General features: G+C 40.3%; 2 protein-coding genes across 4 annotated transcripts in view; one reads left to right on the top strand and one right to left on the bottom strand.

Moving 5' to 3' along the window:
• Positions 1–20,909, bottom strand: part of SAMD15 (sterile alpha motif domain containing 15) — a 36,767-nt gene that overhangs the window by 2,173 nt on the left and 13,685 nt on the right. Inside the window, exon 3 of one of the 3 annotated variants that reach the window (XM_019807089.2) lies at positions 472–547. The exons of 1 other annotated variant lie outside the window; for it this stretch is intronic. In XM_019807089.2, the coding sequence (XP_019662648.1) occupies positions 472–547 (76 nt within the window). Of the gene's footprint in view, positions 1–471; positions 552–20,909 lie in introns of those variants that run through there. One more of the 3 variants, XM_019807091.2, reaches the window with a different exon arrangement.
• The window catches only part of TMED8 (transmembrane p24 trafficking protein family member 8), a 69,209-nt gene continuing 53,218 nt past the window's right edge, over positions 4,919–20,909 (top strand). The window contains exons 1-4 of the mRNA XM_019807094.2: positions 4,919–5,088; positions 6,759–6,955; positions 10,174–10,354; positions 10,930–11,081. Of these exons, the coding sequence (XP_019662653.2) occupies positions 4,934–5,088; positions 6,759–6,955; positions 10,174–10,354; positions 10,930–11,081 (685 nt within the window). The 5' untranslated portion in view covers positions 4,919–4,933. The remainder of the gene's footprint in view (positions 5,089–6,758; positions 6,956–10,173; positions 10,355–10,929; positions 11,082–20,909) is intronic.

Here is a 20,909-nt window from a genome sequence, read left to right as displayed (position 1 = left end):
TCAGTCGGTGGTTAAAACGTCTGCCTTTGGCTCAGGTCATGATTTTGGGTCGGATCCTGGGATCGAGCGAGCCCAGCATCCGAGCCCAGCATCCGAGCCCAGCATCCGGCATCCGGCTCGCTGCTCAGTGGGGAGTCTGCTTCTCTCTCTGCCTCTCTCTCCCTCTGCCCCTCCCCACTGCTTGTTCTGTCTCTCTAACTCCCAAATAAATAAATAAAATCTTTTAAAAAACCCCAACAACAACAAAGCACACAGCAGGCTTTAAGGTGTATGGTTTTCAACTGGGGACAATTTTGCCCTCAGGAGACCTGTGTCAAAATCTGGAGATGCTTTGTTGCTACAACCAGTGAGTGCTACTAGCGTCTAGTGGGTAGAAGCAAGGAATGCTGCTAGACATCCTACAATGGAGGACAGCCCCCTCCAACAAAGAATGATCCCGCCCAGAATGTCAGTAAAGCAAACTTGCTTTACCGTGGTCAGACTCCATCTCTTGCTCCTCCACGTTGCAATTCCAGGTAACTTCGTAGTTCCTTCCCTGATCATCCTTCTTGCTATTGGAGAAACAGGAGTTTAATTCACTAAATTGTGCTGAAGTTATTGGCTGATCATCCAACAAACCATGGTGGCTTTATTAATTAGTATTATCAGGGTTCGTTTAGAGAAGGAGAATCATTAGGATTATGTAGTCTGTCTATATGTGGGATTCATTACAGGGTTTGACTTTACTCAAGTATGGCTTTGGTTCAACAGTCTCTGGAAGGTTGCCTTCGTATCTGGTGGTAGAGCTGGGTGTCCAGAGGGCGGGCAGTGGGGAAGGGAAGGTGGATAAAATGTGAGGGAAAACAAGGACAAGACAGAGCCTGTGAGGACACACAGGAACACGTGTCAGCTCTCACTGCCTCCAGTGTTGAGGAAGTGGTGTCCCGCAGCTGGTGGCCTTTGTTGCAGAGCTGAACACAATCTTGGCCCAGGAATGTGAGAAGCTGCAGAAGGACCCAGGGGAAGTTGTAGCAATTGCTGGTCCAACTGCTGCCCCACACTAACAGGGTCACTAGCAGACAAAGTACCTGCCTTGACCTTGCAAGCGTCAACACAAACTGGCTGTTGCTTCAATTCAACCTTCCAAATCTTGCACAAAAGTCTCCTGAGGCACACCCCAACCAGAAACATTCAGGAAGGGAATTCTGGGAAATGTAGTTCAGCCTAACCAACTTGACATGTTACAAAGCAACAACCACTGGATCTGCATTTTGAGAATGTGTTAGTGAAGGATGGAGTGTGGACTAGAGTCCACACCTGTACAGGTTCACCAGGGCTGCGTGATCATGCTGAGTGCGGAGGTTTTGAACTTCTTTTTCCTTCAGAACAATAATATCACGTGCAAACATTAGGATAACTACTCACTGTTGTGATCAACGGAAGTGTTTTCTCAAATTTGGTAAGAACTTCCATATTCTTCACTTCAAGTGCTAAGATTGAGAGTGACCTAAGAGCCCTCATATGATGGTCAACTTATCTTCGACAAAGCATGAAAGAATATCCGTTGGGAAAAAGAAAATCTCTTTAACAAATGGTATTCGGAAAACGGGACAGCGCCATGCAGAAGAATGAAACTGGACCACTTTCTTATACCATTCACAAAGATAAATTCAAAATGGATGAAAGACCTAAATGTAAGACAGGAAACCATCAAAATCGTAGAGGAGAAAACAGGTAGCAACCTCTTTGACCTTGGCCACAGCAACTTCTTACTAAACACATCTCCAGAGGCAAGGGAAACGAAAGCAAAAGTGAACTATTGGGACCTCATCAAGATAAAATCTTCTGCACAGCAAAGGAAACAACAAAACCAAAAGGCAACCCATGGAATGGGAGAAGATATTTGCAAATGACATTGGATAAAGGGTTAGTATCCTAAATCTATAAAAGAACTTACTAAACTCAACACCTAAAAAACAATCCAGTTAAGAAATGGGCAGAAGATATGAATAGACACTTTTCCAAAGAAGACAGCCAGATGGCTAACAGACACATGAAAAGATACTCAACGTCACTCATCATCAGGGAAATATAAATCAAAACCACAATTAGATACCACCTCAAGCCTGTCAGAATGGCTAAAATTAACAACTGAGGAAACAAAAGGTGTTGGTGAGGCTGTGAAGAAAGAGGAAACTTTGTGCATTGTCGGTGGGAGTGCAAACTGTTGCAGTCACTCTGGAAAGTAGTATGGCGGTTCCTCAAAAAGTTAAAAATAGAGCTACCCTATGACCCAGCAACTGCACTACTAGATATTTATCCAAAGGATACAAAATACAAAAATGCTGATTCAGAGGGGCACGTGCACCCCAATGTTCATAGCATTATCAACAATAGCCAAATTGTGGAAAGAGCCCAAATGTCTATCAACTGATAAACAGATAAAAAGATCTGTGTGTGTGATTTTATATATATATATATGTGTGCATATATACATATATATGTGTGTATATACACACACACATAATAGAATATTACTCTGATCAAAAAGAATGAAATCTTCGCATTTGCAACAATGTGGATGGAACTAGAATGTGTTATGCTAAGCAAAATCAGAGAAAGACAAAAATCAGATGATTTCACTCAGGTGAAATTTAAGAAACAAAACAGATGAACAAAGGAGAAGGGAAGGAAAAGTAAAATAAGATAAAAACAGGGAGACAAACCGTAAGAGACTCAACTGTAGAGAACAAACAGGGTTGCTGGAGGGGAGGTAGGTGGGGGGATGGACTGCATGGGTGATGGGCATTAAGGAGGACACTTGGGATGAGCACCGGGTTTGTATGTGGTGATGAATCACTGGATTCTGCTCCTGAAACCAGTGCTGCACTGTATGTTAACTAATGTGAATTTAATTTAAAAAAAAATTTATTTAAAAAAGCCCTGCTGTGAAAGGGATTAGAGAGGCCAGAGACATGAAAGGTTGCATATTGTATGGTTCCATTCACATGAAACATCCCGAAAAGGTAAATCTGCAGAGACAAAAAGCAGAAAAATGGTGCCAGGGGCTGAGGAGGGTGGCCAGCAAGTGGGAGTAATTGCTTAATGGGTAAAGGGTTTCCTTTCATTGGGAAGATAAAAATGTTTTGGAACTAGAGGTAGTGGGTGTGAGTGTATTGTGAACGTACTGAATTATTCACTTTTTTTTTTTTTAAGATTTTATTTATTAGAGAGCACAAGCACGGAGAGTAGCAGAGGGAGAGGGAAAAGCAAGTTCTCCGCTGAGCAGGGAGCCCGACACCAGGCTCAATCCCAGGACCCTGGGATCATGACCTGAGCCGAAGGCAGACTCTTAACTGACTGAGCCACCCAGGCGCCCCTGAATTGTTCACTTCTAAATGGCTATGTTATGTGAGTTTCACCTCAATTTTTTTTAATTTATAAAGTGTATTAGAGTGGTGCCTACCTGGCTTAGTCTGTAGAGGGTGCAACTCTTGATCTCGGGATCGTGAGTTTGAGCCCCACATGGAATGTAGAGATTACTTTAAAAAAAAGTGGATTAGAAATTTTAGTAGTTTTCATTTCTGATCTCAGTTTTGCCATTGCTATCATAAAATAGAGTTCTAAATATCACTGATTCTTTCCCTGGCTTTACTGAGGTATAATTGTATAAAAAATAAAATAAAAATTGTATATATTTAACATGATGATTTGATACTTATTATGAAATGATTACCACAGTTCAGTTAACTAACACATCTGTCATCTCATATCGTTACCTTTTGTGTGTGTGTATGTGGTGAGTACATTTAGGATCTACTCTTAGCAAATTCTAGGCATATAGTATAATTAACTATAGTCACTACGGTGTACATTAGATCCCCAGAACTTCGTCATCTTATTCATTGGGATCTTGAATACAAAAAGAAGGAGTTTGAAAAATAACTCCTTGAGCAGTGCTGAGATCTGTATGATATTACAGTCTGGGTAAAAACTAGAAGTCTAAAACCTTCTGTTAGGAAAAGGAGGATCCCATACTTCCCTGTTTCTAGTGCTCCTAGAATTAGTGGAAAGGGGCACCTGAATGGCTCAGTCAATTGAGCGTCCAACTCTTGATTTCAGCTCAGGTCATGATCTCAGGGTCGTGAGATCCTGCACTCAGCAGGGAGTCTGCTTGAGACTCTCCCCCTCTCCCTCTGATCCTACCCCGTCAAATAAATGGATAAATCCTTGGGGAAAAAAACCCAAAAAACTAGTGGAAAGAATTCCTGTCCTCACAAGGCAGGTCTGAAAACCTCTGCGTGGGGCTGGCCCCTTTAAGGCACAGAGACTGAAGCAATCTGGTAGCTACGGAGTCATAATGACAACTTTCTTGGGTAATTCTCCCTGGAAATATAGTTCTTACTCTCCAGGACCAGAAACACTGAGGAGTGGTGCCACCTTCTCCTCACTTTGGTTGGTGAAAGATATATGTAAATGGGCTTATACATCTCTGGCTTCATTTTCTAAAATCCAGATGTCCTTGCCCTAGGCAGGAGACCATGTTATTTAATTTGGGCTCTTTCCTATCCTTTGGGGAACACAGTTGAGTGAAAAAAATTCCCCTGAAGTGTGGTGTACATGGCCAGTCCTATTTCTAAAGCCTAGGAGGGAATGGAAGGGAGAAGGTCCTGGCCCACGAGCATCTGCAAAACCCACACTAATGTAAATGCATCTGTCGAAAAGAGTGCATGTAGCCTACGTGGAGGAACATTACTTTGGATTTTTGTTCAGGTTTTTCGTGAATCCTCCAGGACTCACACTGCAAGTACAGAATGTGGGAGGAGAGAGGTGCTGAAGCCCACCATCACGAGAGCCTGTGACTTGGGCACACACCCTCCTGCATAGACTCCCTCGTCTTCCAAGACAGGGAGCCAAACTGGTATCTGTCACTGCAGGAGATGGTGGCTTGGAAATGGACATGCTGGGGGACCTTGAGTCCCTGCAGTTTGAGTATGGGATTCAAGAGGAAGATCGCAGCTGGCTGTATTTGCAGGGCCGTTCTCGAGGGCTGATGATCAAGGCCTGTGCCCATGCAACCTTCTTCTGCAAGCTACTCTGTAATTTGAGGTAAGCTAGGTCTCCAAGGCCAGGAAGATGGAGAAGAATATCCCTGTGGAGAATCCAAATGACTTAAACCTTCTATATTGGAGGATACCTTTGGCAGGGGGAGTGTCTTCCTAACTTTTCCAACCCATAGTCAATCACTCCTGGTCTGAAGGCACTGGGAAATGCATACCAGAGTCCCTTGGCTGTCATTACATAACAAAGCATAGCTTGTGGTGTTTTCCTTTTGGTGGGTGGATTGATTAAATGATCATTCATTCACCCATTCACTCACTTACTAGGACCACCAGCTTGTTCTCCACAGCTACCAATGACTAGCTATCCTGTGGCTGTTGGCCGAAAATGAGGTTGGTTCTTCCTTTCAGGGCTGAGCTAATAGTGGAATTCTCCCTAACAGGAAAGCCACCTGAAACTTTGGGGGTCCTTTTGGTCAAGGGATTTTCATGAAACCCAGGGATACTGATTTGCAAAGAAGCTCAGTCTAGTCCTGACCTCTGGTGTCTTTGTACAATATGGCTTTGGACATTTAAACAGAAAGTATACCTAAGCCCAGACTCCTGAATTCGATAAGCTACTCCTGGAACATTGGTAGCGCCCCCCCCGCCCCCAGACTACTTTTTTCTGAAATTAGATCAACTCCTGGATGGTGGGACCAGATCTGAATTGAACATGTTACAGATAATAGCAGATACACAAAGAGGCAGGCTACTTAATGAGTTTGATGATTGGTTGACTGATACGAATACATAAACCTTCTGGTTGCATCCCAGATGAGTGGTGAGAGACCAAAATGTGAATTTTCTGGGAGGCATTTTATATTTGGCACAGAGAAAACGCTTAAATAGAATGCCTTAAATAGAAAATGGCTTGTGATGTTTATATGGAAACTCCAGAGCTTAAGACTAATTTTAACAGAAATAGAGAACAAATAGAAGATTGTCATATAACAACAGTAAACAATGCCTTATATATTCAGAGGTCAGACTTTGTTCACCTTAGGCCAAGGAAACATATCCAGAACCAGCAGTAAGTGAGCCTCTGGAAAGAGTGACCTCAAACCTTTGATCCTCAATTTCTCAGCTTTGTTTTCCCCTATATACCACTTACTTTTATATAAAAAATCATATGTTTGAAAAAAGCGGTTACCTGGTTACCCAGATGTATGCAAAACTAAAATAGCAAACCAGTAAGAGTAGGTGTATGGTAGGAGGGGGCTATGCTTCTCATGGCAATGAAAACCGACAGCTGTCTGCCCAGGAAGCAGTGAAGGAACTGGCCCCCAGTGTTCCAGGATGCTGCAGAAACAGTTGGCTGTTCACAAGGATCGTTCTGAGTCAAACAGTTAAATACTCAGACCTTGTGTTTATGAAGGCAGGGAAATGCATGGTACATGTAACAACAGCAAAGTACGTTCACTTAAAAATCTTTTAAACAAGTTTTGGTCCCTCGAAGGGGTATGCTTTACTTTGTGGAAAATTCACTCAGGGGGAACATTTCTTTCCCCTGTAATGCTGGGTAAGTAGCACCTATTTGGAATGCCTTATCTCTGGACTACTGAAGGTGCCACCAGGCTGCCACATGAGGAAGTTAAAGCAGAGAACATCGGAGGGTGACAGTTAAGAGCTCCAGGGTGTACATGTATTTACCTATGTGTCTGTGTGTTCATTCTCCAGGGAATCATTCCATGAGAAGCAAACTTCCAGCTGTCTCTTGACTGCATTGCTTACTGGCATTCGTGATGATGATGAGTTAAAGGTGGGCATCATTGGAGGTGGCCACCTTGGGAAGCAGCTGGCTCGTGTACTGCTTCAGCTTGTCCCCATCCCTGCTGAGAATCTGAGGATATCCACTCGGAGGCCAGAGGCCCTGGGTGAGGAGCAGTGTGTGGCAGAGAGGGACTCGGGTATTGATGAGGCCGTTTTGAAAGGGTCCCTTGAAAAAGGAATCCCTGCACGCATGCTGGGTTCTCTGCTTGCTAGCCCTGAAAAAAGAAAGGTGTGTGTGTGTGTGTATGTGTGTGTGTGTGTGTTTAAAGATTTATTTATTTATTTATTTATTTATTTATTTATTTATAGAGAGATCATGTGCGTGCGAGTTGGGGGAGGGGCAGAGGGCGAGGCAGGAAAGAGAGAATCTCAAACAGACTTCCTACCGAGCATGGAGCGTGAAGCAGGGCTCAATCTCATAATCCTGAGATAATGACCTGAGCCAGAATCAAGAGTCAGACACTCAACCGACTGAGCCATCCATTCGCCCCAAGTGTGTGGTTTTTTAAAAAGATTTTATTTTTTAAGTAATCTCTATGCCCAATGTGAGGCTCAAACCCACAACCCTGAGATCCAGAGTTGCAAGCTCCACCGACTGAACCAGTCAGGCGCCCACAGAAATATGGTATTTAACGTTCCTTAGAACAACTTTCTTATGCTCCTGTTTCTCTTCAGATCAAATAAACCTTTATCTTTTTACTAAAAAAAAGAAAAAGGAAAAAGGAAAACTTTCTTCTCCATGTAAATGTTTTCTATTCATCTCTCCTCCCTGTGCCCTTGGTGGTAAGATAGCTTTCTGGGTCTTTGATACAGAGAAGCTTTCCAAAGAGAGTTCAAATCTTCTAACTGGATCAGTTAGAGTCTGGTGAGTATTAACGAGTTCCAAATATTTGACCTTGTGTTTTTAAAAATAACAATTAGTGGGGTGCCTGGGTGACTCAGTCAGTTGAGCATCCAACTCTTGGTTTTGGCTCAGGTCATGATCTTGGGGTTGTGGGATGGAGCCTCGTGTCAGGCTCTGCACTGGGCATTGAGTCTACTTGAGATTCTCTCTCTCCCTTTCCCTCTGCGCCTCCCCTGCTCATGCTCTCTAATTAACTTATTGAAGTCTTTAAAAAAAATAAATAACAATTACTAAGTTAAAAAAATGTTTTATAATGATTCCACTTCCTAGTCTATGGTGACAGAAATCAGAACAGTGGTGGCTGCTGGGGAGACTGACTGGGGGGGTGGGAAGGGAACTTTCTAAGGAGATGAAAGCGTTTTATATCTTGAGAGAGGTATGAGTTACATGGGTGTATGCATTTGTCAAAAATGATCAGACTAGATACTTCAGGTCTATGCATTGCCCTGTATATAAATTATACTCTAATAATAAAAATGTAAAATAATATTATGCATATTATAGAAAATTACCTCTATAAGGAAGTAAATAATAACTCTCTGTAATATCTTTCCAGGGTTATCATTTCCTTCCTGTATTTTTCTGACTATATCAAATTTGATCAATAATTGGTACTGTGACAAAGTTGTTTGTAGTCTGTATTTTTCACTGAATGTATCGTGAGCATATTCTATTATTTAACATTCTTCAAAATCATGATTTTAAGGTTACCTAGTCTGACTCTCAACCAACTGAGCCACCCAGGTGCCCCTTAATCACCGTTTTAATAGGCCTTTTAAATTTTTCTCATTTTAATATATTCTTCATTGATCACTAGAAGAACTGAATATGTTTTATAGCTTTATTACTATTTCGTTTTTTTGAGTTCTTTTTGTCCAGTTTTTCTGTTGGAATGCCTGAATTTTTCTTATTAATTTGCAAACACTCTTTCTATATTAAACTTAAAAAAAGTCTTACAAGGGGCGCCTGGGTGGCACAGCGGTTAAGTGTCTGCCTTTGGCTCAGGGCGTGATCCCGGCATTATGGGATTGAGCCCCACATCAGGCTCCTCCACTATGAACCTGCTTCTTCCTCTCCCACTCCCCCTGCTTGTGTTCCCTCTCTCGCTGGCTGTCTCGATCTCTGTCAAATAAATAAATAAAACCTTTTTAAAAAAAATCTCACCATGTAAGACAAATTTCTCAAATTTTATAGGACTAGTATATATGTTTCAATAAGGTGCATATATTCTTTGGAAAGCACTGTATTTATTAATAATAAAATTACAGTTTTAGAACATTCCTGCATGTTGTGTAAGGAAGAAAGAATTCAAAATGCTTAGCATCAATTTAGTTTTTCTTTTTCTTTTTTTTTTTTAAGATTTTATTTATTTATTTGACGGAAGAGAGCATGAGCTGGGGTGGGGGAGGGGGAGGGAGAAGCAGATTGCCCACCCAGCAGGGACCACCCTAAGAATCACGATCTAAGCCAAAGGCAGATGCTTAACTGACTGAGCCACCCAGCGCCCCTCAGCATCAGATTCTATACACTTTTGAGAACAACCTTTGAAAGAAGAATGGATGGGAATGTTTTCTAAACTTCCTCTTTGTCCCATTCATCTTCCAGGTTTATGAGGGCCCAGATAACATCAGCGTCAAATGTATCATGTACTCTTGGTGGTTAAAATAAGAACTCACTTCTCCAATGTCTGTAATATTCTGTTTTCCAATAACCCTTAAAACACACTACCTTATGTGAGTTTACATTTTTACTTTTGATATTCCTATCGAATAAGTACAAATGATTAACTGCCAGGGACTGAATGCAAATACATTTCTCTCGACTTTTAAAACTATCTTATTCACAGTAAGTTGCATATACTTTACTGAAACTATATCTTTCCAAACTCCTCCCAGCCTTTGCCCTATATTCTTCCGCCCTCTTAGCCTTTCCCATCAGCTCAAGCCCCATGATTTCTCAAAACCTCAGTTTCCTCATCTATGTTATAGGAATAATACTAATCTCAGAAGGTCCTTGTGAGGATTGACTTCGATAATGTACATAAAGTACTTTGCACACTACCTGGCACGTGATAAACGGCCAGTAAATTAGAGCAAGAAGGCTTCTTCCAGATTTTTTTCTTCCTAAAAAACAAACAAAGAAACAAACAAAAAAACCTACCTAAAGAATTCTAGCGTTTAGTGTAAAAAGAGGATAAGGATGAATTATAATCTCAAGCACAGCTGCAGTGACACTGGCTGCTTTGATAATGGAGTTAGGGCACAGCCCGTGTCTCTTAGAAGATGTGAAGAGGGGGTCTCTTTGATTTATGTGGAGGCAGGACTTGAGAAAAAGTCATAGTCATCTTCTCCCCACAGCTGAGGTTTAGGTCAAACTCCTTTGTACTCTAATCTTTCTTTCTTCCTTTATGCCCCCCAGATGAGTTCCAGAAACTGGGAATCCAGTGTTTTTACCATAACCCTTATTTGGTGGACTGGGCCAATGTGATATTCCTCTGCTGCCTGCCATCTCAGCTGCCTAACATCTGCCTAGAAATTCAAACCCGCCTTGAAAAAGGCTGCATCGTGTACAGCTTTGTAGCTGCTGTCCCAATAGCCAGGTATCCTGTTAGGGTGAAACTGGAGCTGGCAGAACTGCTCCGTCCCCTCATATCTGGCTCCTCTCACCCCCCCCACCCCTTGGAGTTGGTCATTCCCAGTAATAAGGTGGAAGCAACTTCACCTGCAACACCCAGCCAGTGTTTCTAACTGTGTCTTCCCCACTTCTCCAGAAACAGCCCTTGTGGGTGGACTGTTTTCTTTGATGTGCAAATGTTTAGAACTGCAATGGAGCATTGCTTCCGGCCACCGCTGGAAGCTAACTGGTGTGTTCCCCTTGTGCATCAGTGGGAGGGGAAACCGGCAGTCCACAACATGAAAAGTGATAGCATGTGTCAAATATTATTTTTGCACCCCTGCTGTCTAGCCTAGTGCCTGGCACGAGACAACATTCACTAAATGTCAGGTAGACTGCTGAAGGATCCAACTGATAAGGAGTGCCCTCAGTGCTGCCTCTGGGCGGTGCTGTGCGGGGCAGGAAGTGGTTGGGGTTGGATGCGATCCAACGCAGTTGATTATGGGATGGCTTATGGGAGTCCTGGCTTTGCACCCCCTGTCTTGGGGGCTTTCGTTTTAGGTTGAAACTCCTACTGAACCACACCAATATCTTGCGGCCTCAGTATCACTGTGTTGAAGATTTTGTCAACATCTGGGGGGCCAATAAGGACATCACAGCTGCTCTCCGAGATCCTGTGATTCTTCGGGCTACCTGCCCCTACAGTCCTGCTGGTAATGGCTTGCCTCGTTTTTTGGCACTCTTTTGAAAGTTACTTTCCTCTTGGCCTGGTGCTATTTTATAATCCGTGTGTGTGTGTGTGTGTGTGTGTGTGTGTGTGTGTGTGTGTGTCTTGGGTATGTGTGTAGGGGGATACAGGCTGGACACATTCTCAGCGGTTTAGTTTTTTTGTTTCGTTTTTTTAAGATTTTATTTATTTATTTGACAGAGACAGTAAGAGAGAGAGCATAAGTGGGGGGAGGAGCAGAGGGAGAAGCAGGCTCCCCACCGAGCAGGGAGCCCAGCAAGAGGCTTGATCCCAGAACCCCAGGATCATGACCTGAGCCAAAGGCAGATGCTCAACCAACTGAGCCACCCAGGCACCCCCAGCTATTTAGGTTTTGAATGGGAGCAGTTTTGGTGGCAAAAAGCCAGCCTTCTTTCGGGAAAGCAGAAGTCTGAGCCTTCAGACCTGTTAAGGCTGAACCAGAAACAGCCACACATGAAGAGCCTATTGAAATAGGAGAATGTGATGTCTGGCACTCAACGGCTTTTCCCTGCTCTAGTCTTGTATTTTTCCCTAGTCTCTTCTCCTTATTGGAAGGATCATTCTAGAGATTTCTAGGATGCTTTTGCCATTAGCAATGTCTACATTAGTCATACCTGTCCTCCTATGGTAGGGTTGACACACAATTTTTTATAAAGGGCACAGTTAGGGCTCTTGGCTTACAAAGAGGAGTGTTTGCTTATCTTCAGGTGCATATGACCAACCTATCTTGGAAAAAACGTGGCTGTTCACTGTCTGGGGTTTGTCCTACATTCTAGGCAAACCCTTTCGGTGGTGCTAACTGGTATTTCCCTCCCCATTAATGTGTAGGGGGAATAATCCTCAATATCAAGTGGTTGGAGGGAGTGTTGTACGCGGTCCTAAACATCTGCACCGCAAGGGACATGCCTCACTTACAAGTGCTACAGCTTCTGAATGAACTGTTACTCTCTGTGCACTTTGAAGCCTGTGAGAAAGATGGAGCATCTTGCCCCATATTTCAGTTACATGATGTTGTCAGCCAAGTCTATAACAAGAACCTATCTCAGCAAAGGTAAGGCATCAGACAGCTGGCTATTCTAATTTCTCCCACACTGTTTTCTTAGGAGGTGCTTTTTTTTTCTCTTTTTTGCCTTTCATGTAGTCTTTAAAATTTTATAAAAATAATACATTCTTGGGGTTTTTAAAAAAATATTTATTTGAGGGAGAAAGAGAGGGAAGGAGAGAGAGAGAGCGCTCGTGCATGAGCAGGGGGGAGGGGCAGAGGGAGAGGGAGAAGCAGACTTCCCGCTGAGCAGGGAGCCCAACACAGGGCTCAATCCCACAACCCCAACACTACGATCCAAGCTGAGACCAAGAGTCAGACAGCCAACTGACTGAGCCACCCAGGGGCCCCTATTTTGAATATTTTCTTTTTTTTTTTTTAAGATTTTATTTATTTATTTGAGAGCAAAAGTGAGAGAAGTCACAGAGGAAGAGGACCTGCTGCTGAGTAGGGAGCCCAATGCAGGGCTCAACCCCAGGACCCTGAGATCATGACTTGAGATGAAGGCAGACGCTTCGGCATTTAACTGACAGAGCCACCGAGAGGCCCCTATTTTGAATATTTTCAAAGATTTTTTAAAAAGTCTCCAAATATTCCTTTTCTACATAGCATCCTGTTGTCATTTCACTATGCAATACCATCTCTTATCCCTTTAAGAATGTAAGTGAAAGAATTTTTTTCTTCTGTGGGGAGTCTGTTTCTTTCAGGTTGTTTTCTGATCACTTGTTTTGATCTCTATCACTCATTTGAGCAGCTTTGTTCAGTATATGGAGAACTTTGTCTGCTTATATTTAAGATCCCAGTACTAGAAAGTTGCTTGGAAACTCTGCAGTCAAATGTTCTACCCCTGAGCTGACCCCCTTTTGGAAACTCTGTTTGTGCTACTGTGGTCTTTATTACAGAGTGATTTGATCAGCTGTTTCCCTGGAAAACCTTGAATATTGGTATCTTTAAGTCTTTGGGACCCAACTTGGGGAAAGAAAGCTGTATATGTGTGTAAGAGGAGGGGTGGTCTTATCACTAGATTTTTTTTTTCCTTTTTTTACTTTTTACCCCCTCTATTCAACAATTCTTTCCTTCAACAGTACCTATTGTCTCCCTGTTCAGAGACCCTCTATTTAACCCTTCCAGAGAATACATCTTCTGTTGGGGAGGAGGAGGGACAGTCTCCTGACTGTACAGTTGGGTAGGGTGCTGTGAGGGTCTCTCTCCCTTTTAAAAGATTTTCAACCCATCATCCTATTTTTAGTCCCATCTCACTTCCACTTCCTGATGTACTTCCTGAGTCTTTTGTGGGTTCTATGATGTAAATGGACTGTGTCTTGGTTTTCCCTATTGTTGACTTCAGATTCAGCTCAGTGTTATCATTTGTCCATATTTTTTCCAGCTTCCAACTTGTTGCTCTTGTGTTCTCTCTTATTCTCATTTTATATTGTCTATTTTTCTTTTGGATTGTTTGCTTTTATTTATTGTTTTATAAAAGGTTTTTAGTAGGAATATGTTATGTATTTTGGAAATAATTTTCATATTTTTCTTACTTTTTGGTAACTTTTGCTGTTCAGGGATTCTAATTTTTGTAGTCAAAATTGTCAAATTACTTCTTTATGGCTTTAGGGTTTCAAGTCATACTTATTAAGAACCTCTTCATCCTAAGATATTCTATCTTTTCTTATAGTAATTTATTTTTTAAATTTTTAAATCTTGGATCAGTTTGGGATTTTTAATATCTTCTATTCATTTCGGAAAGCAATTGTCTTAACATTATTTATAGAATAGTTGTTTCTTTTCCTACCAATTTGAAATAAGATTTTTATCATTTGCTAAATTGCAAGATATTTGTGGGTATATTTTTAGACTGTATTCTGAACTGTGGACCTATTTTTCTATTCCCATGTTATGATTAATTACTATAATGTATATCTATATTTTGGTATCTGGTAGGCCAAGTCCTCTTTAACATTATTTTCCAAAATCTTAATCCTTCTTACACATTTATTCTCTGTGTGAATTTTTAAAAAATATTTTATTTATTTGAGAGAGAAACAGAGCAGGGGGGAAGGGCAGAAGGAGAGGGAGAGGGACAAGCAGACTCCCCACTGAGCATGGAGCCTGACTTGGGGCTGGATCCCAGGACCTGAAGATCATGACCTGAGCCAAAGTCAGACACTTAACCAACTGAATCACCCAGCCTCCCCCTTCATGTGAATTTTTAAAAAATGACCTGAAATTAGAAAAATAACAAATGTTTGTGGTAAATAGGGTATCAACTAAAATGTACCAAACTGAAAGTGAAAGTACTTCCCTCAAATCCCATTTTCCAGAGGTAACTACTATTAATATATGCTTTGACAAATGAACTTGAAAATAGGCTATGTTTTTAATGTTAAGTCACTGAGTGGGATGTTTGCTCTTGGCTTCTGGCACTATTTATCAAGTTAAAAATGATGAAGGAGTGATGGAATATCATCATTTTGCAACCTTTAATGAAATAATGAATCTAGGCAACATTAGGTGAAAAGTTGATGGGGGAACTTCATAATGAATAGATCAGACTGAATCTGTTAATCAGCCTTAACACTGCAGAAGGAGAGACAATGTGTTTCTGGATAAAAATAGACACAAATGAAAAAAAAATAGACACAGATGAGATATTCTTATCAAAAAAAGTCAAACCTGAATGTGATCAAGTCTATAGATACAAATTCAAGAGACAGTAAAGTGTTAAATGACCATGAGATATAATCAGCAAAATCCAGAATATGGGAAACTTTAGAGGATAAACAATCCAATTTCTTCAACAAATAAACTGCAAGAGAAAAAAAAAGAGGAAGGGGAACTTACAGATTAAAAAAAAAAAAAAAGACTTAAAAGTTACATTAACTGGGCACCTGGTTGGCTCAGTTGGTTAAGCAGCTGCCTTTGGCTCAGGTCATCATGGTCTCAGGGTCCTTGGATCTAGTCCCACATTAGGCTTCCTGCTTAGCAGGGATTCTGCTTCTCCCTCTGCCTCTCCCCCAGACCCCTCTGCTTGTGTACACATGCTCTCTCTCTCTCTCAAATAAATAAATAAAATCTTTAAAAAAGAAAAGTCACATTGACCAAAATGTATGTGTAGACTGGGTTCCCTATCTCTCCCTTCCTTTAATTAATGTTGTAAACAACATAAATTGATTTTCTAATATTAAGCTTTCATTGCATTCTTAAACTCTACTTAATAACACGCTTCCAGATCTGTTTTGCTTGTATTTTGTTTAAGACATTTACATCATACTGAAAAATAAAATTGGTCTGTAGTTTTCAAATTTGGTATCAACACTGTGTTAACCTTATAGAATTAGGAAGCCTTTATGTTCTGGAACAGAACAGAGGAATTAGAGGTTTCTTGAAGATTTGACAGAACTTTACTGCAGATCTCTCCGATCCAAATATCTGGCAGGGGAAGTTGCAATTTGACAGTCTTTTCAGTTTTTCCAATTTATAATCTGTTCAGGTTTACTACTTCCTGAGTCAACTTTGGTAATTGGTATTTTTCTAGCAAAAATATTTCATTTTTATCTGGATTTCAAATTTGATGGCCTATGATTATACTTGTATTTTTAAAATCTCATTAGATTATATCTTATTTTGCATTTCTAAGATTGTATATGTTTTAAAATTTTTCTTGGTTAAATTTGCTAGCAGCTTGTCTATTTTATTGATCTTTTAAAATAATCGGTTTATAGTTTTATTTATTAATTCTACTGGTCAACTTTTTAATTCAAGTATTTCTACTTTTATCTTTAATAATTAGTTCCTTCCTCTTTTCTTTTGCGTTATTTTGTGGCTCTTTTTCTTAGCTTCTTGAATTGAATATTTATGTCTCATTTAATTTCAATCACATTATTATTAAGAGCTAAGAAGGCTCATCTAGCCTCTTTGGCTATGTGCTATTGGTCTTTAAAATAACGATGACCTTGTTGGGCACAAAGTTCCTGTGTTATTCAAATCCACTATATCCTTGTTACTCAGACTAGCTGGGATCCACGCCATCATCTGGAAATTTGTTTAGAAACAGAGAATCTGGGGCCCCACCCTAGTTATATGGAATCAGAATCTGCATTTTTACAAAATCCCAAGTGATAACCACATTAAAGTTGAAAAAGTGCTGTTCTATATTTTCATCAGATGTTTTGTTAGACATGACATATTAGTATTTCTAATTAGTATTTCTAATTAGTATTCCACTCTGTAGTTTCTCACATGCTCTTTATATTTCTGATAATTGTAAAGTTTGAAGCCATATCATCTGATGAATAAAAGTTCATAACATGAATGGCTTCTTGGTGAATTGTACTTTTTTTTCAACACTTGTTTAACTTTTTTTAAAGACTTGTTTAACTTAATTTTTTTTAAGATCGTATCCATTTATTTTTGTGAGAGAGAGAGCATGAGCAGGGGGGCAGGGCAGAGGGAGAAGCAGGCTCCCCACTGAGCAGAGAGCCCGATGTGGACTCAATCACAGGACCCTGGGATCATGACCTGAGCCGAAGGCAGACACTTAACCAGCTGAGCCCCCCAGGTGCCCCTGAATTGTACTTTTTAATTCCATCCCCCCTCTTTTTTTTTTTTTAAGATTTTTATTTATTTATTTGACAGAGATAGAGACAGCCAGCGAGAGGGAACAGAAGCAGGGGGAGTGGGAGAGGAAGAAGCAGGCTCACAGTGGAGAAGCCTGATGTGGGGCTCGATCCCATAACGCCGGGATCACCGCCCTGAGCCGAAGGCAGATGCTTCTGCTGTGCCACCCAGGTGCCCCCATCCCCACTCTTTTAAAATTTTTTATTTAAAAAAATATTTTATTTGAGAGAGAGCAAAAGCAAGAAAGATCACAGAGGGAGAAGGAGAGGGAGAAGCAGACTCCCAGCTGAGTGGAGAGCCCAATGTGTGGTTCGATCCCAGGACCCCGGGATCATGACCTGAGCCGAAGGCAGATACTTATCTGACAGAGCCACCCAAGCGCCCCATCCCCACTCTTTTAAAAAAACAACTTTTAAAAAAATATTTATTTATTGGGGTGCCTGGGTAGCTCATTCACATGCAAAAAATCATTCACATGAAAAATAATACAAAGAAATTCCATGTACCCACTTATCTACTTCCCCCCAATGGTACAAATTTTAGTACAAATATTTCTATATGGATATGATAAAACTATAATAGAATACTACAACCAGGATAATGCTACTGATATAGTCAAGATCTAGAACAAGTCTATATCACTGAGTGATCCTTCATATTGGCCATCTCCTCCTCAACTTGGCAATTGTTAATCTGTTTTCCATTTCTGTATTTTGTCATTTCCAGAATGTTACATAAATGGAATCAGAGAGTATGTAACCTTTTGAGATTGGCCTTTTTCATTCAGCATAATTCTCTGGAGATTCATCCAAGTTGCTGGGTATATTAATAGTTTATTCCTTCTTATTGCTGAGTAGTATTTGTAGCATGAATGTACCGTACTTTACTCATTCATCTGTGGAAGGACTCCTGAGTGGTGTCCAGTTTAGCTGTTTTGTTTTTGTTTTTTCTTTCAGTTTTTGACTATTATGAATAAAGTTGCTATGAACATTCATGTACAGGTTTTTTGTGAACATGAATTTTCATTTATCTGGAACAAATGCTCATGATTACAATTCCTAGGTCATTTGGTAGTTGTATGCTTTTTGCTTTGTTTTTTGTTTGTTTGTTTTTAAGACACTGCCAAACTGTTTTTCAGAGTGGTTGTATTGTTTTACATTATCACTAGCAATGTATGTTCCAGTTTCACTGCATCCTCACCAGCATTTGGTGTTGTCATTAATTTTTATTTTACCATTACATCTGTAGATCAATTTGTGGAGAATAGACATATTTATTATGTTGAGGTTTCCCATCCATGAACACAGTATGTCTCTCCTTTTATTTAGCTCTTCTTTATTTTGTCAGCATTTTGTAGTTTTTAGTATGCAAGTCTTTTTTTTTTTTTTTTTTGGTAAAGGTTTATTTATTTATTTGAGAGAGAAAGCACGAGCATGAGCGGGAGGGACAAGGGGGAGGAAGAGAGAATCTCAAGCAGACTCTGTCCTGAGCACAGAGCTGGACACCAGGCTCAATCTCATGACCCCAAGATCATGACCTGAGCCAAACCAAGAATTGGCCACTTAACCAACTGTGCCACCCAGGTGCCCCAGTATGCAAGTCTTATACATGTTTTGTTAGATTTACATCCAAGGTTTCCTTTTGTGTGTGTGTGAATGGAATTGCATTTTTAATTTTAGTGCCCAAGGGTTCATTGCTAATATATCTATAAATAGAATTGGTTTTTGTTTTGCTTGTTTCCTGTGACTTTGCTGAGCTCATTTATTAGTTCTGGGAAATTCTTTTTGTGGATTCTTTGGGATTTTCTACATAAATAATCATGTCATCTATAAGTAGGGACAGATTCATTTTGTCTTTGCAATCTGTATGCTTTTTTGCCCGTTTCTTGCTTTATTACATTGTCTACAACTTCTAGTACTATGTTAAATAAGGAGGGTGAGAGCAGATATCCTTGTCTTAATCCCTCCCTTCCTTCCTTCCTTCCTTCCTTTCCTTCCTCCCTCCCTCCCTCCCTCCCTCCCTTTCTTCCTTTCTTTTGAGAGAGAGAGAGTGAGCACATAAGCAGGGGGGAAGGGCGGAGGGAGAGAGAGAGAATCTTAATCAGGCTCCATACTCAGCACAATGCCTGACGCGGGGCTTGATCTCATGACTCTGAGATCATGATCTGAGCCGAAATGAAGAGTCCAATGCTTAACCCACTGAGCCATCCAGGTGCCCCTTATGTATTCTATTTCTAAGTTCAAGGAAAATATACTGAAAAGGATGTCAATGTCATTATTATAATCATTCTTTAATTATGAATTCCCTCCCAGATGCACTTAGAAAAATGTACATATATGCAAAATGCATCATAAGTACAATTAAATCCACATAGTAAATAATTGTAGCTGAATGTTTATGAACTTTAATTAGTTTGATATAGAAAATAAAGAACCTTATTTCCAAGTGTTGGAAAACTTTCTTTAAAGGAAATGTTTAACAGCCAAATCAGATGTATAAAACAGACATGAAAAATTAACAGTATTTTTTTTTTTCCACCCCAGGCCTTTCCCCTGGTTTGACCTGACTGCTGTGCAACTCAAGGAAACTCCCTTTAGTCAGCATCTCTCAGCCAGTACTGCTCTCCAGGACCACCTTACCTATCGATACTGTGATTCATTTGGTATCTCCCTACCCAAAGAACAGCAGCCAGGGGTTTCCACAGGCTCTGCCTCTCAATAAGAGAAGAGATCTCAGGAATCAGGATTTTTTCCCCTCCACAATGCTTGTACCCTGATTATCACAATTGACATTGGAAGACATGTGAGTGCCTTGTGTTTGCCACATGTTTGGGCATTAAGGAATTAGAAAAGCATACTAATTGTTCTTTAACATATAGAATAAAACAAGTGGTCTTTTACATCAGTATATTTGGGTATATCTAGCTTTTGGAAGCAACCAAATGAAACTGTATAACCTGACACACAGGAAAGCTGCTTCCCCAGGAAAGCCATGTTAATATAAAATATCTTTCTTCTAAAAGCTAAATTCAAGAAGTTATGTCATTATTAGACCGTACAGACTGCAGCTTGTTTTCCTACAGCAGTGTGTAGCTGACAAATGATACAGCTTGATTTTCCTACCATTTTGGATAAAGAAGTAAAATGTGGTAAACAATCTCAATTGAATTATGACTCATTTCATGCTTATTTCAGCTATATAGGGCCGTCCTGGAACTATCTTGTTTAAAGCTGTTCCCATTTAAACCACTTTATTTTTATTTTAAATAGGTAAGAAAGTATTTATTGACAAAGAAAAAAATAGCTCATCTCAAATTATTGGACACTTGGAGAGTTAGGACCCTTTCTTCTGAGATCTCTTTAGGCGATTTACATAGAAATGCTTCCTGATGGTACCCTAGCTGCCCCTCACTGACCCATTTAAACCATTTTAAACCATAAAACCATTTTTATAAATAGCTGGCATTTATATTAAATGGCTAAAAATAATTTTGCAAAATATAGATCTTATTCCTACACTGCAAACTTATTTCCTTCATGTTCTGCAAATACTTTATGTCAGTGATATAGAGTAGAAAACAGCAGAAGTGAAGTGACCATCAGGCTGAGGAGGAGAACTATGCTCTGCCATTGAACAGAACACTGCTTGCTAAATGTGAAAGTGCTTTTGAACAAAATCATTCACTATACATGTAAACCAGCATGGTGTTAGGTTAATCATTTACATTTTTCTTTTTTGCATAATCGTAAGCCAGGCAAACTCAATGGCATGGTGTAGGATAGTCTGAGATAAAATTTCATTGGTCCTATTTGGGGAAAAAAGTAGGTTCATCATCAGATATTAATGTTTGGTATGAATGCTAATTTGAGGTATTGTTCCTTTTCTCAGAAAAGAAAAAAAAGAATTGGGATTCCTTTGACTATTCATTCAGGTGTAGGGAACTGGACAGGGCACATCATTGTCCTTCTGGATTAGTCCTTTAGTGGCTTTTAGGCTTAAGAAGTGAGGCTGGGAAGAGAAAGAGCAGTTAAGTCTATAAAACTAGACAGGAACTGGAGTCATTCAAGCAAGAAGTATTTTGTCATTTCTTTTGAACCGTCCAGTCATGGGTAGACTCTAGCCTGAATTCATTCC

This window comes from Ailuropoda melanoleuca, chromosome 14 (genome assembly GCF_002007445.2).
Source record: "Ailuropoda melanoleuca isolate Jingjing chromosome 14, ASM200744v2, whole genome shotgun sequence".
NCBI lineage: Eukaryota > Metazoa > Chordata > Mammalia > Carnivora > Ursidae > Ailuropoda > Ailuropoda melanoleuca.
The sequence above is the reverse complement of the archived record's forward strand: the minus strand, read 5'-3'. Positions and strand labels throughout refer to the sequence as shown.